This window comes from Theropithecus gelada, chromosome 9, assembly GCF_003255815.1.
Source record: "Theropithecus gelada isolate Dixy chromosome 9, Tgel_1.0, whole genome shotgun sequence".
NCBI classification, from domain to species: Eukaryota; Metazoa; Chordata; class Mammalia; order Primates; family Cercopithecidae; genus Theropithecus; species Theropithecus gelada.
In genome coordinates, this window is record NC_037677.1 from 112,799,825 (window position 1) to 112,813,175 (window position 13,351).

Sequence of the window (13,351 nt, forward strand, 5' to 3'; positions counted from 1 at the left end):
ACGCTCACCATTGTGTATAGAAAAGCCAGATCTGACACCGGCCTGTCCTCTCCCCATTCTCCAGGAGCCTCAACACACATGTTCCAGAAAGCCTTTCCAAACTCAAATGTTCCGTGTTTCAAGAGGAAAAATGCAATCCGGCGTGGGGTTGCTTACATTCTAGTTCCCAGAAAAAAAATGATCTGCCCAGAGTGCCCCACTGACCCCCCAGTTTGTCAAGGAAGAAAACTCACTGCAGCCACAGGCCCTGACAGCAGCACTTTCATTACACGCACAGTCACGACACCTTTTCAATTCTGCTCATCTCTAGTCTCTAGCCAAATGGAACTTATTACTTACAGCTTGTTGAGATTTATGAATTATTTATAAAAGTAAGTCTATGACTCCAGACTCTTAAAAGACAATACAACAGCACCCTCATTGTTATCCACAACTGCACGTCTATCAGAGAAAGCAGATATTCTCCATAACACACGCTGCATGTTTGGGGTGAAATAACAGTTGTGAAAATACCAAGCCTGTAAGATTATTTGGAAGCTATTTATGGAATGCCTGGGTATATTTTTAAACCAGTCTCTTTTATTCGAAGCCAGCCTCAGATTCCAGAAAGACACAGCAGATGTGTGCTACCAACATATTTCCCAGCTTGACTACAAACAGTGATACCCTGCTACTTTTACCCCGTAGTGTCAAGCTGTGAATAAAAAGGCAATTCCCCCTTGACATATATCCAGAAGGTTCGAGGAGGCCATGATCCATGAGTCTCCTGCCGCACCCCAGAGCACAATGGCTTTGCATCCTAAGTGGGGATTAAAACATGGGCCAGTGTGGGGTTAGGATTTCACCTCCAGCTCCTCAGAGCACATGACCTTGCCCAGTAAAACAGACGACACTGCACACCCTCACCTGGGTGACACTATCTCAGTCACAGACCCACTTGGTGAGGTTGAAAGGCATGAGGTGGCCAGCCAGCCATGGCTTTGCCACACCTCTACGACAGTGGCATGTTTGCTTGGCAAAGGAATCTCCACTGGCTTTGGTACAGGGAGCAGCAGCTGACCCAGAGATGCAGGAGCCCCAACGGACAGGGGCCTTCCCCCAGACTCCCCTCCAGAATCTCAGTCCTCACCACGCCCATAGCATCCCTCCCTCCTTCCAGGGCCCAGCCACAGACCCCTCTTCAAGTGTCCCTGCCCAGCTGTCCAGTCTACATCCTACCCCAAAGCATGGTTCAGAGAAAGAAGCAGAGGTTGGACAGCAGAGGCCCAGGGAGGCTGATGGCACTTTAAGCCACTGTCCTCATGGTGTCCCTGAGGTTCCACATGACGTGTCCATAGAGAATGAGAAGCCCTATAACCCTCTGCACACAGACCATACCCATATTCCCCAAAGAGCACACAGCCAGTGAAAACGCAGGCAGGAAACAGCGAACTTACCTTGCTGAAAAACATCTGCCAAGAGAGAAGAAAAATAGGGGAGGGGAGAGGGGAGAAAGAGAGGAGAAAAAATATTAATAACAATGTTGAAAGTCACAGTATGATGATAACATATGCTGACTTTGCTAAACACTCTATGCATATTTCCTTTAATTCAGGAGGCAGTGCTTAAGAGCTCAAGCTCTGGAATGAGACTGCTTGCATTTCAGTCCTGGCCTCACACTTACTAACTCTGTGACTTACAGTTCCCTAAACCACAAAATAGATCTAAGTATGGGAAAAATTAAACAAATGATGACATACATTTTAAGAGCTTAGACCCGTGCCCAGTACATAGTAAACATAGAAAAATCAGCAGCTATTATTTATATTGATATTAGTTTCACAACAATCTTATAAAGTAAGTTTTATTATAGTTCTCATTTTATAGATGGGGAAACTGAGGCTCCAGAAAGTTAAGTAACTCATTCAAACCATAGAGGAACAAGCATGGTCGAAGTCTGTTAGAAAAGTTAAAAAAAAATTAATGTATTTTTTCCGGCAAATATTGAGAGGCTACCAAATACCCTAAATGCCAATTACACTGACACCAGGAAACACAAATCTAGGGCCAGGCATGGTGGCTCACACCTGTAATCCCAGCACTGTGAGAGGCTGAGGCAGGAGGATCACCTGAGGTCAGGAGTTTGAGATCAGTATGGCCAACATGGTGAAACCCCATCTCTACTAAAAATACAAAAATTAGCGAGGCGTGGTGGTGGGTGCGTATAATCCCAGCTATTCAGGAGGCTGAGGCAGGAGAATCACTTGAACCCGGGAGGCGGAGGTTGCAGTGAGCCGAGATCACGCCATTGCACTCCAGCCTGGGCAACAAGAGCGAAATTCCATCTCAACACACACACACGCACACACACACACACTCTAGTTAAAAAAAATAAACAAGCAGTCACTAACTACCACCCCACCAGAAATTCAATGGCCTGAATTTTATGTAAATGGACTGATACAACATGAATTCTTTTCTTGGCTTCTTTTGGAGTCATCCATATCATAGCATGTGGTAGCTCATTCATTCTCACTGCCATATGGTATTTCACTGTGGGGTTATACTACAGTTTATTTCTCCACTTGACTGTTGGTGGATATTGGGTTGTTCTCAACGTTTGGAAATTAGGAATTGTGATGAACATTTCCATACATATCTTTTGATAAACATATGTACAAATGCCAAGTACTTTTTGACATCTCCCACGTGGATTCAGGTTCACCCTGCTTATACCACCTCCCACTCACTCCGAAAGTACTCTCATTTGCTCATGCTTTCTCACTCAGTAACTTAAAGACAAAAGAACACCAGCAAAGATACAGACAGCACCACTCAGACATGAGCCGGTTCCTGCTCTGATGGTAGGACTGTAAAAAGGAATGAAACTTCTAGAAGATAGTTTGACAGTATATAAAAAAAAGATTAAATATGCACTCCTTGGCCCACCAATACCACTCCTAGGACTTTAATCTAATGAAATAACAAAATATATAAAAGAAATCTACATGAATGTTCCTCATGACATTGTTTATACTGGCAAGACACTGGATATTGCCTGATTGTCTGGCAATAAGGAATCAAGCCAAATATAATATATCTCACACAATGGATTATTGTGCAGCTGTTTTAAATGGCTAAAGACCTTGATTATTTTGAATGAAAATATTAGATAGCAAAATGGCACATATAATCCTGAGCCCATTTATGTACCTGTATGAAGAGAAATCTGTGACAATGGTCACAGAAATATTGATTATTTTCAGGAGATGGAATTTAGGGTTACCTAAAGCATTTCTGTATTAATTTTTAGCAATGAACATGCCTTACATTTACAACCAAAATTTTAAAGCTAACGTTATTTTCATCTTAAAAATTAAGTAGAAACTATATATCATCAACATCTAATTTTGCTCTGTCAATACCAGAAACATCAGCTCCTACATAGTCACAAAGAACCAAGGGTCCACCAGTGGTGTGGCTGAGACACGCACCTTGTAGGTTAACAGCCTGCAAGAAGAGAAGATCTATGGTGGCAGTTTTCACTCCAGTTGGGCACACGTGACCCCACAGGGAGTTGTTCATACTCCCAAGGGTACACTGAGGCCAGTGGTTGTGGTGCAGGTAAAACAGATTGCAGGCTCGTAATTCCCAGGGAATTGGCAAAAACACCGCCATTTCTTTTACACTCAACAAAGCCAACTGGGATTTAAATGGCTCCTATCAGTGCCACTACAGGAAACCTTGACTCTGCTCTAATTGATACACACTATACAGTAGTCTCTAACCTAAATTCATCATTAGTACAAATTCTGATCCAGCAGTGTGTGGGATGCCACTGCCCAGAGACTGTGAGAATCATGTGCAGCTCCCTAAATATACCACTTTCACATGCACTTGCTTCCTGGAACCCATAGTCTGCACCACCCACCCTCTGACCAGCCAGCACACCTGGAGGAGCCCTCCTACTCAGCCTTCAAATGTCACAGCCACTGTGAAGTCTATTCCCACAGAGAGGGAATTCACTGTTTCCGCTTCTGTGCCCCTGGAGTAATTTGTGCATGTTGCAATTATAGCTCTTATTATAATGAGTTATTTATATAGACCATGAGCTCCTGAGGACAAGAGCAATGTCTCTTAAACACCTTTGTGGATCCTACCTGCCTGGGCATGGCAAGCTCCCACCTACGAGGGAGGGAAAGAGGGCTGGTCTGTCTTAGCACTCATCTGATCCAACCTCCTTTTACAGATGAGGAAACTGAGTCCCAGACAATTCAGAGATTTTTCTCCAGATCACACATGGAGTTAAAGGCTGAGCTAGGACTACATGAGATTCATTTAACCTTAATGAAGCACAAAAGCTCATGACTATTATTAGCAAAGTACAAACTAGAGATTTATCATCCCCCTCTAATGAATACAGACAAAAATTTCCAACCCTGAAAACATCAGTGAAATAAGATTAGTGTTTGAAATACGGATTCAGTCTCGACATCCGTCCAGAATCCTCAACCTCCTCTGCGTGGTTTTGACAAGGAGCACTTCCTTCAAAATTCAGTACTGATCTGAATTACTGAAAAGTATCAGTGGACAGGGAGGATGGAAATTCAGGGAGGGATTTAGTGACCTTATTCTGTCCAACTCCATTGTATATTTCACGCTTTAGCAGACAAATATACATGGAGTAACTATTCATATTTTCTATTCTAAAAACTCATGGTAGCTATTTTAGATTTTTCCAAAAACTCTTTTTCAGCTTTGTTTACATTTTGCACTGTTTTATTCAACTGTAAATTTTAATAAACATTAGTATGAATATTGCAACAATTTTGCACATGAATTATCTTGGAACTTAACACTCGAAGTTTATGTCTTTCGTTGTCTGAGGTATAAATCATTCCATTCTTATTATTGATCTTTTTGGTCTAATAATAATGGTTTCGGTACCTTCTTTAAAATTTCACTTTTCCAGAATGAAATGGCAATCCTGGCTCACGCACACATGATTCATGGGCAGACAAACAGGAAATAAAGGAGAAGGTGGTGATTTTTGTGCTGTTAGCTACATTTTAACTTCCTCTCCCAAACTGTGGATGTCAAAGGATATCAGCCATTGAAATATTCTTACCATTCGCTACACTGGTGTTCCTGTCCACCACTCCCATCTCCTAAACTATAGGGAGTAGTCACTTACAAAAATCAAAAGGCCTCGAATTTGAGTGTGATATTCTTCTTTCAGTCTAACCAACCACAAAGTCAGCAGTCCATCCATTACACTTGCTGAGCGCGAGTTTCCTTGTTGAAAACCCAGGCATATTCTAATACCCCTATCATGGTGGTGAGAAGGTAAAGTTAGATATACGACAAATGTTTTCCCATTCCATCCGTTGCTGTGGGGAATTACTCTGAGAATAAGACTCAGGACCATCTTTTCTGCTCTTGCAGGAGTTGGAAATCACGCCAGTATGGAGTGGGGAATTGCCACGGCTGCTCTAGCCAGAATCAGGTTGAGCCCAAAGGACACCAGGGACACTGGTACAGAGGAAATGAACTCCTTCAGACAAAGCTCTGCTCTTACTCACTTCCCAAGGGAGAAAACCCCAACCCCAATCATTCACGTGGACAAAGGAAAGCCTGTTCTTCCGCCTGCCCCGCCTCCCCAGCCCCACTAGCCCCTGGAGCCATTCTGGTCCTATAGATAGAAGAAAGGGTGTGTATAAGTTGGTGATTCAGATGTGGGAGGAAGAAAATAAGAAAGAAGGAACTCAGATTGCCTTTCTTAGCCCTGCTGTCCAATGTCTTCAGTTAGGAATGAGCATCAAGGATACTTGCCCCTTCCCCCACAGCTACTAAGAGATTCACACCCTAGAGATCTTTAATGCACTGAGTCCTCCAGAGACAGGGGCCATAAAAAGACGCGATTATTTATTATTATTAATAAGTTATGGCAATTAGGCTGGGTGATTCCTAAATGTTGCTGATTAAAACTTTCTTGAGTGCTACTCATCCACATGACTAGTGTTTACCTCGATTAAAAATGACTTAACTACACTCCGGGTGAACCCCTCTCTTGCGCCTGGGTTAATAATTAGCAGTGCACAGAGCCACGCAGGTTAAGTGAGTTGGCTCTGCTTTATTTATCTATTGCTTTATGAGGAGAACTGGATGGCAGTCTTATTGCCCATTCAGTCTGCCAGGAATAATTTACTATTTCAATCCATAGTCCATAACTATGGTTAGAGAAACTCTCACTATTATTACAATATCACACTTAGCCCACACCCCACAGTATTAAAGGTATGGCAAACAGTGAAACCGAGCATGACTTCCATAAAACTGGGGGAGGTAAAGTTACTAGTTCTCAAGCAATGTAATCATACTACTCTCTCAATTTTGCTTTCTTTTCTAGGTTAAATTATAGATGAAGGGAGTTTAGTTTCTTGAAATGCATGCACTTAACTCCCATTTAAGAAGTTTCACCTGGGGAGACAGCTGTCTTGCAAGTCCTCCTGTGGTTTGAGCTACAGAAAGAAAATTCTCTTTCAAGTACAAGTGCTTTTACAGTAAAGCGCTGCGAATTTTACTGGGACCCAACTAACCAGGGCTGAGGAAGGAAACAGCTGGAATGAATGCGGCTTTCTTGATGGAGTCAGTTCACCATTAACCAAAGTCAGTTTCACAATCGGCTGCGCTGCCGCCCTCACCAAGTTTAAAAATCCAGCAAGCTCTGTACATAGACACGAAGAGAAATGAGAATTCAGTCGGTACATTTCTTCTGCAAATCTCTGCGAATGGAGTGAATTTTTTCTTTTTATGTTGAAAAGTGGGGCCCATCAATGCCTCCCTACTTGTTGAGTACCCGTGGCACTCCAGGGAACTTCTGTTTTCAATTGACAAAGCTCAGGTCCAAACCTGCAGGTGGGCTCTCCAAAGGTGACAGGATGAGTCCTTATTTGATCCAGTGCTGTGGCACCACAGGATTATGGCCACTGGATCTCAATGATCTGGGATCAAGTCCCAACCCCTTACCAAATGGACACCCGGAGTAATCACTGAACATGTTGTAGCTTACATTGCTATCTATAAAATGGCAACAGTAGCGAAGAGCTTTTTCCCTACCATAGGAATATCATGAGGATCAAGTGGGATAATTTAATCAGCACAGAGCACAAGTACTTTGTAGTCAAATAATATTCGTTCAATCCTGGAAAAGGTCAGCATCCTAGCCACACTGGACTAGCTATTTAAACTCTATGAGTCTTCATTTCCTCACTTGTACAATGAGGATAATAAAATGTATCTTGCAGAATGCCTAGGAGGACAGTCAAAAGCGTATATGTAAAGCACTTAGCACATGGTGGCTGGTGTATGCTGCATGTTCAATAGGTGAAAGTCAATGTTATAATAATAAGCAATAGAAACAGGGTCATAAAAATTCAGGTTCTGATGTCAGAGCTGGTCCTATGTTCGCCTGTGCGATCTTGGGCAAATTATTTTGTCTCCTCAAGCCTTGATTTTTTCATCAGCAACATGCCAGTAATGATAGGTAATTTTTGTGGAGACAAAATTTGCCATGGAGACTGAATGAGAGATTGCCTATAAGAGAACACGATGACTGGCACCCAGAAAGTCTTCTATAAATTATAGTATTATTATTCAAAAAACATTTATTGGTTGTCTACTATTTGAAAAACCTCTGTGACTTGCATAGGACTGTAAGGGAATCATGAGAGGAAAATTCATGAAAATAAAATAATCCTTCTAATTCCTTCTTGTCATCCTGTAGCTATACACCATTCAGAAGCCCCAAATCAACTCTCAGATATTACCTATGAATGAATTATTTTTAAGCCTTGACATCAGTGATCCAATGACATCCTACCTTCAAACACCAGCAATCTAAGGAGTTGTGGTTAGAACCCAGAGGGGCCAGAAACCCAAGGCCTGACCTTTGTTTTGGGTACCACTCATTCCTTTAACATTACCCATCTCCTCTGGACCGGTCTTTGTTTCTCAAGACACCATTTAGGGGGCTCAGCTAGCCCTGTCCCGGGCTTTGATCAGCATCTCAAGCCACACTCCCTGGTGGGTAAGGGTCAAAAGAGGTAGGAACTGTATGGGGGCAGCTGAATTGGCGGCACTCAGAGAGAGCTGTTCTGTTCCCTATAATGGGGTTCATTGGAGAATTTGCCTGAGAAAAGGGTTCCATTGTTTTATTAAATAAAGTTTGAGCACAGCAAACCACTGAAGCAGAGCCCCTTCCTGCCCAGGTGCAGGTCTGTCTCTCCCAGAGCATGGCCAGAGTCCAGAGCTCCTCCAGAGTCCCCGCTCAGCCTCAGTGGCACCACATAGGGGCTGTGATTAGTTTTCCGTGTCTCCAAAGCCAGACAGCTCAGGCAACCATGTAGCCACACGGCCAATATTCATGACCCTCCTGCTTCCTCCAGGCACACTAAGGTTGCTCAAACTGAACAGAGCCCCAGTGAGCCTTCGTAATAGCTTTAAGGACTAACCGGAAGGCCTCGCTCCGCATCTCCAGCTCTCTAAGCCAAAAATGACAACCACTCTTTAATGCTGCAAGATCTTTTATCTCACTCTGCCTTTTCTTCTCTACCTGGTTTTGGATGTAGGCTGGAGAAAGTTCTCTCGTTTTCCTTGCTTCTGGCCTCCCTTCACCTTTTATCATATTAGAAATGAAGACCAATACTTTGCCTGTCACCGTTGTACCTCTGAAGGCACAGAGTGCTCAGTAAATGTCTTTTATTTGTGGATAAGAAAAAAATTTTTTTAAAAAGCCTCAAAGAATCTTCCTGCTACATTTACTAGGGAATGTACTACCAACATCAATCTTGGGCTGTGTGCTTGTAACCCATCAACCTGCGCTGACTTGGAAAGGCAGTGCAAGAGACACGAGCTGGTGAGCCCCTACCATGTTTACGACATTCTATCCCTAGTGTATCTCATTCCTAGCACAGAGGAATAAAGCTCTTAACTACTGAAAGAACATAAAAAAATAGATTTAGGAATAATACTTTTTATGATTGCATTCTGTATACTATGAAAGTTATGTTCGAGTCTGCTAGTACTTTATAGAGCTGATAAAGTAGAACAGTATGGCTTCCCAGCTCACAGTGTATTTTATATCCATTTAAAATGTTTTCTCTTAAATTGAATTACTTTTTGAGTAATTATAATAAGACTAATCTGGGCTTAATGAATTCATGTACAAATATTTTAGACTGCATTATTAAAATCTCTATGATATGAAACTATGTTAAAATTGATCCCTCTAGCAACCAGTGTTTTCCTATGAAAAGAGCAGCACACATGACCTCCTCTGAATTCTTTTGAATCAGCTGAGAAATCAGAAGAAGCCACATTAAAAGCCTAAACAAAAGAAGTTGACAAGTAACATTGCTTCAATTTTCCTAAACTTCTATCATTGGATATTAATTGGAGTATTAATTAGGAGTCACAAAAAGTATTTGTATTAAGTATCCATATATGCAAAGGGCTGAAGAGATGGCCCATCTTCCAGAAGAAATGACATTATAGCTGTGATTAGCAATGACATAAAACTAATACTAGTAAAATACTAAAAGTGAGCCCCTGGATATCAAGCTTTACATTGTAAAAAGTCTCCAAATGCAGTTGTCTAAACATCTGGATTCTAGTTTGCAGTGCAGGCAAAGCCACTCACCTTCCCTGGGATTCCTTCTATTTGCAAAATGATTCCTACTAGATGATCTCTAAGGTCCCTTCCAGTTCCAAAGCATGACGATTTTAAGTTTAAAATTACACACATTGTATCAAATGGACTCTTACTGCATATAGCTTATTTGTCATCTTACGCATGCTAAATTACATTCACAAAAAAATTTCATTCTTTGCAATTCACATACATCCACAAACACATCCATAATACAGCCTGTGATTTCAAATTTATTCCAAGATATTATCTCAGTGGTAAAGTATTTTTCCCATTACAGATAAATTATAAGCCATCTGAAACCTTTAAGGTTCTATTACCTGCTTGAATGAGGTTTTAATCCCCCAACCCGCCCACCCAACATACACTTCCTGAAGATGCTTTTTCATCTCCATTTCCAAGTCAAATGATACATTTTACCCACATGTATTCCTCAGCCAGCTCTGCGTGATCCAGGTTTTAATCAGGTTGGTTACCCAGTTTCCAAAATTCAAACTGGATGTTTACAAATGTCCAGCAAACTAAATCTCTCTCTTTACCAGGTGATCATTATCAGGATGGACAACTTTAAAGTAAACAGAAGACAATGATTATCATCATTACCTGATGCTTGGCACAAATAACCATCAGGACAGCTCCCAGGAGCCAGAGACAATTCAAGTTTGAATTCTGAGAAGCTGCTCTGAAATCAAGCGTTGCTGATCATCATGAAATGGGCCCAAGATTTCTAGGAGGGGCTTTGATGACGTAATACACTCTAGATTGACCTCAGTTTCAGGAGGGTACAGGTTCTGGCCTGGCTCTACTATAAATCACCTGAATGAACTTAAATCATTTAAGCACTCTGGGTTTCAAAGGAGCAGCTGACAAGAAAATAGCTGCAATCTTTTCCAGTTCTAAAGTTCTATAATGAACACTACCAGGACCTTTCATTAGAACTCCCTGCTATATGCTCCCATATCTACTGTACATCTCCTTGGTGCCCTAATATACACCTGTTATTTTCTTTCTCTTTCTCTCCAACTAAGCTGAAAGGACCATGATGTCAGGGACATTCTGTCCATTGTAGTCCCAAAGCCCAGGGCAGAATATTAGAGCATAAAAGTCCATATTAACATTAATAATAACTAATATGTTTTCAGAGTTTTCTGTACATCAGGCACTATTTTAAGTAGTTTACATAGACTGCCTGAATCCTCTCAATCACCCTAAAAGGTAGCTATTCTCATTATCCTCATTTTACAGATAAAGAAACACAGGCCTGGCCGGGCGCAGTGGCTCATGCCTGTAATCCCAGCACTTTGGGAGGCCAACGCGGGCAGATCACGAGGTCAGGAGATCAAGACCATCCTGGCTAACACAGTGAAATCCCGTCTGTACTAAAAAAAATGCAAAAAAATTAGCCGGGCATGGTGGCAGGTGCCTGTAGTCCCAGCTACTCAGGAGGCTGAGGCAGGAGAATGGCGTGAACCCGGGAGGCGGAGCTTGCAGTAAGCCGAGACCAAGCCACTGCACTCCAGCCTGGGCGACAGAGTGAGACTCTGTCTCAAAACAAAAAAAAAAAAAACCACACACACACACAGGTCCACAAAGGTTAACTAAAGTTGCCAAAGGTCAAAGGGAAGCAAGTGAGCTGGAATTCAACTCAAGCAGTCTGGCTTCAGAATCCAAACTCTTAACCACTTTGCTACACTGTCTCTCAATGAAGACACCATTGATAGATGTGTGGAAGGAAGAAGGAACAAATAAATACGCCTCATCCCTTCTAAGACACCCTAAGCAGAGAAGAGAATTCATGTTCATAATACCTTTTTTTTTTTTTTTAAGAAGATGCGGAACCAGAGTGAGCAGCAGCAAGATTTATTATGAAGAGCAAAAGGACAAAACTTCCGCAGCATGGAAGGGGACCCGAGCGGGTTGCCCAATACCTTTTTTTTTAAAGACAGAGTCTCATTCTGTTGCCTAGGCTGGAATGCAGGGGTGTGACCTCGGCTCACTGCAACCTCTGTCTCCCAGGTTCAAGAAATTCTCATGCCTCAACCTCCCAAGTAACTGGCATTACAGGCATGTACCACCACGCCCAGCTAATTTTTGTTTTTAGCAGAAATGTGGTTTCACTATGTTGGCCAGGCTGGTCTCACACTCCTGACCTCAGGTGATCTGCCCACCCTGGCCTCCCAAAGTGCTGGGATTACAGGCGTGAATCACTACACCTGGCCTGTGTTCATAATACTTTTAATACAATAATCCCCATGTTTCTAGATCCCCAGCCACATTTTTTTTTCTGTAACTTTATTCTCTGTGGATTTCGGGTCCAATTGCAGAAACTGCCTAGATACACATTTACCTTTTTAAAACTTTACAAATTCTCTTCCTAAAAGATTGCAACTGTTTCAATAGGTTTATGGCGATTGCTAAGGTAAGGTAAGGACATGGGGAAAGGATGTCTCCCTGGACTAAAAAATGAGAATTCCAAGAAGAGAGTGAGGAAGAAGAGAACAATACGATACAAGGAAATATGACCGAGCTACAAAGATCTATGCAGCTGCCCTGACCCAGGGCCATCCTACTTGGGTTTACGAAAAGGAGGGTGTGAGAGGTGGTAGAAGGGGAAAGAGCCAGGCGGGAGGTAATGCAGTGCAGGCAATGCACATATGAGTGCAGCAGCCGGAGGGCTTTCTTTTCTTCTTCTTCTTTTTTTTTTTTTTTTTGCCCTGTCACCCAGGCTGGAGTGCAGTGGCATGATCTCGGCTCACTGCAACCTCCCTCTTCCAGATTCAAGCTATTCTCCTGCCTCCGCCCCCAAAGTAGCTGAGATTACAGGTGCCCACCACCATGTCCAGCTAATTTTTCTATTTTTAGTAGAGAGGGGGTTTTGCCATGTTGGCCAGGCTGGTCACGAACTCCTGACCTCAGGTGATCCGCCCCCCTGAGGCTCCCAAAGTGCTGGGATTACAGGCATGAAACACCGTGCCCGGTCAGGGATTGTATTTTGACCCTGGATCTGCCACTGGGAAAGTAATCTTTCTGTTCTAAGCCTCAACATCTCCATCTGATACAGTGGGGCAACAGTGATATGGGGCTGTTGTGAAGATTGCAGGAAATCAAGTTAATAAAGACTTCACACAGTGCCTGACACATAGAAGGCACTTCACAGAAGCAGGCAATTAGACAGAGATTTATAAGAAATCAAGTTGCAGGATATCATCAAGATCAACCAAATTCTTTGGCATGCTGGCAACTGCGCTTGTCGCGATGAATAAAATATACAGTCAGACCTCCATATCCACAGGTTTTGCATCCACAGATTCAACCAACCATTGATTGAAAATATTTGAAAAAATAAAAAGTAAAATTAATGATACTACAATAAAAAATAATACAAACTAAAACAATAAAGTATAACAACATTTATATAGGATTTATATTGTATCATGTATTACAGGTAACCTACAGTTTAAATTACCTGTATACAGAAGGATGCGCATACTCAAGTAATTAAATGCAAATCCCACACCATTTTATATAAGGGGTCCAGGAATCAATCTCCTGTGGATACCGAGGAATGACTATACTTACCTGGATTCTAAAACTCAAAAATAAAAAATCAGAGGTGTGCAGCAAAATATCACAGCCTACTCCCTCTGCCTACTAGCCCCCCCG

The 13,351-nt window shown here is 42.2% G+C and overlaps 1 protein-coding gene across 4 annotated transcripts in view; it reads right to left on the bottom strand.

Annotated features, from left to right (window-relative positions):
* The window catches only part of GFRA1 (GDNF family receptor alpha 1), a 221,075-nt gene that overhangs the window by 156,258 nt on the left and 51,466 nt on the right, over window positions 1-13,351 (bottom strand). For 2 of the 4 annotated variants that reach the window (XM_025397767.1, XM_025397766.1), the window contains one exon: window positions 1,437-1,451. The exons of the other annotated variants lie outside the window; for them this stretch is intronic. In XM_025397767.1, coding sequence (XP_025253552.1) covers window positions 1,437-1,451 — 15 coding nt within the window. The remainder of the gene's footprint in view (window positions 1-1,436; window positions 1,452-13,351) is intronic. 4 annotated transcript variants of the gene reach the window in all.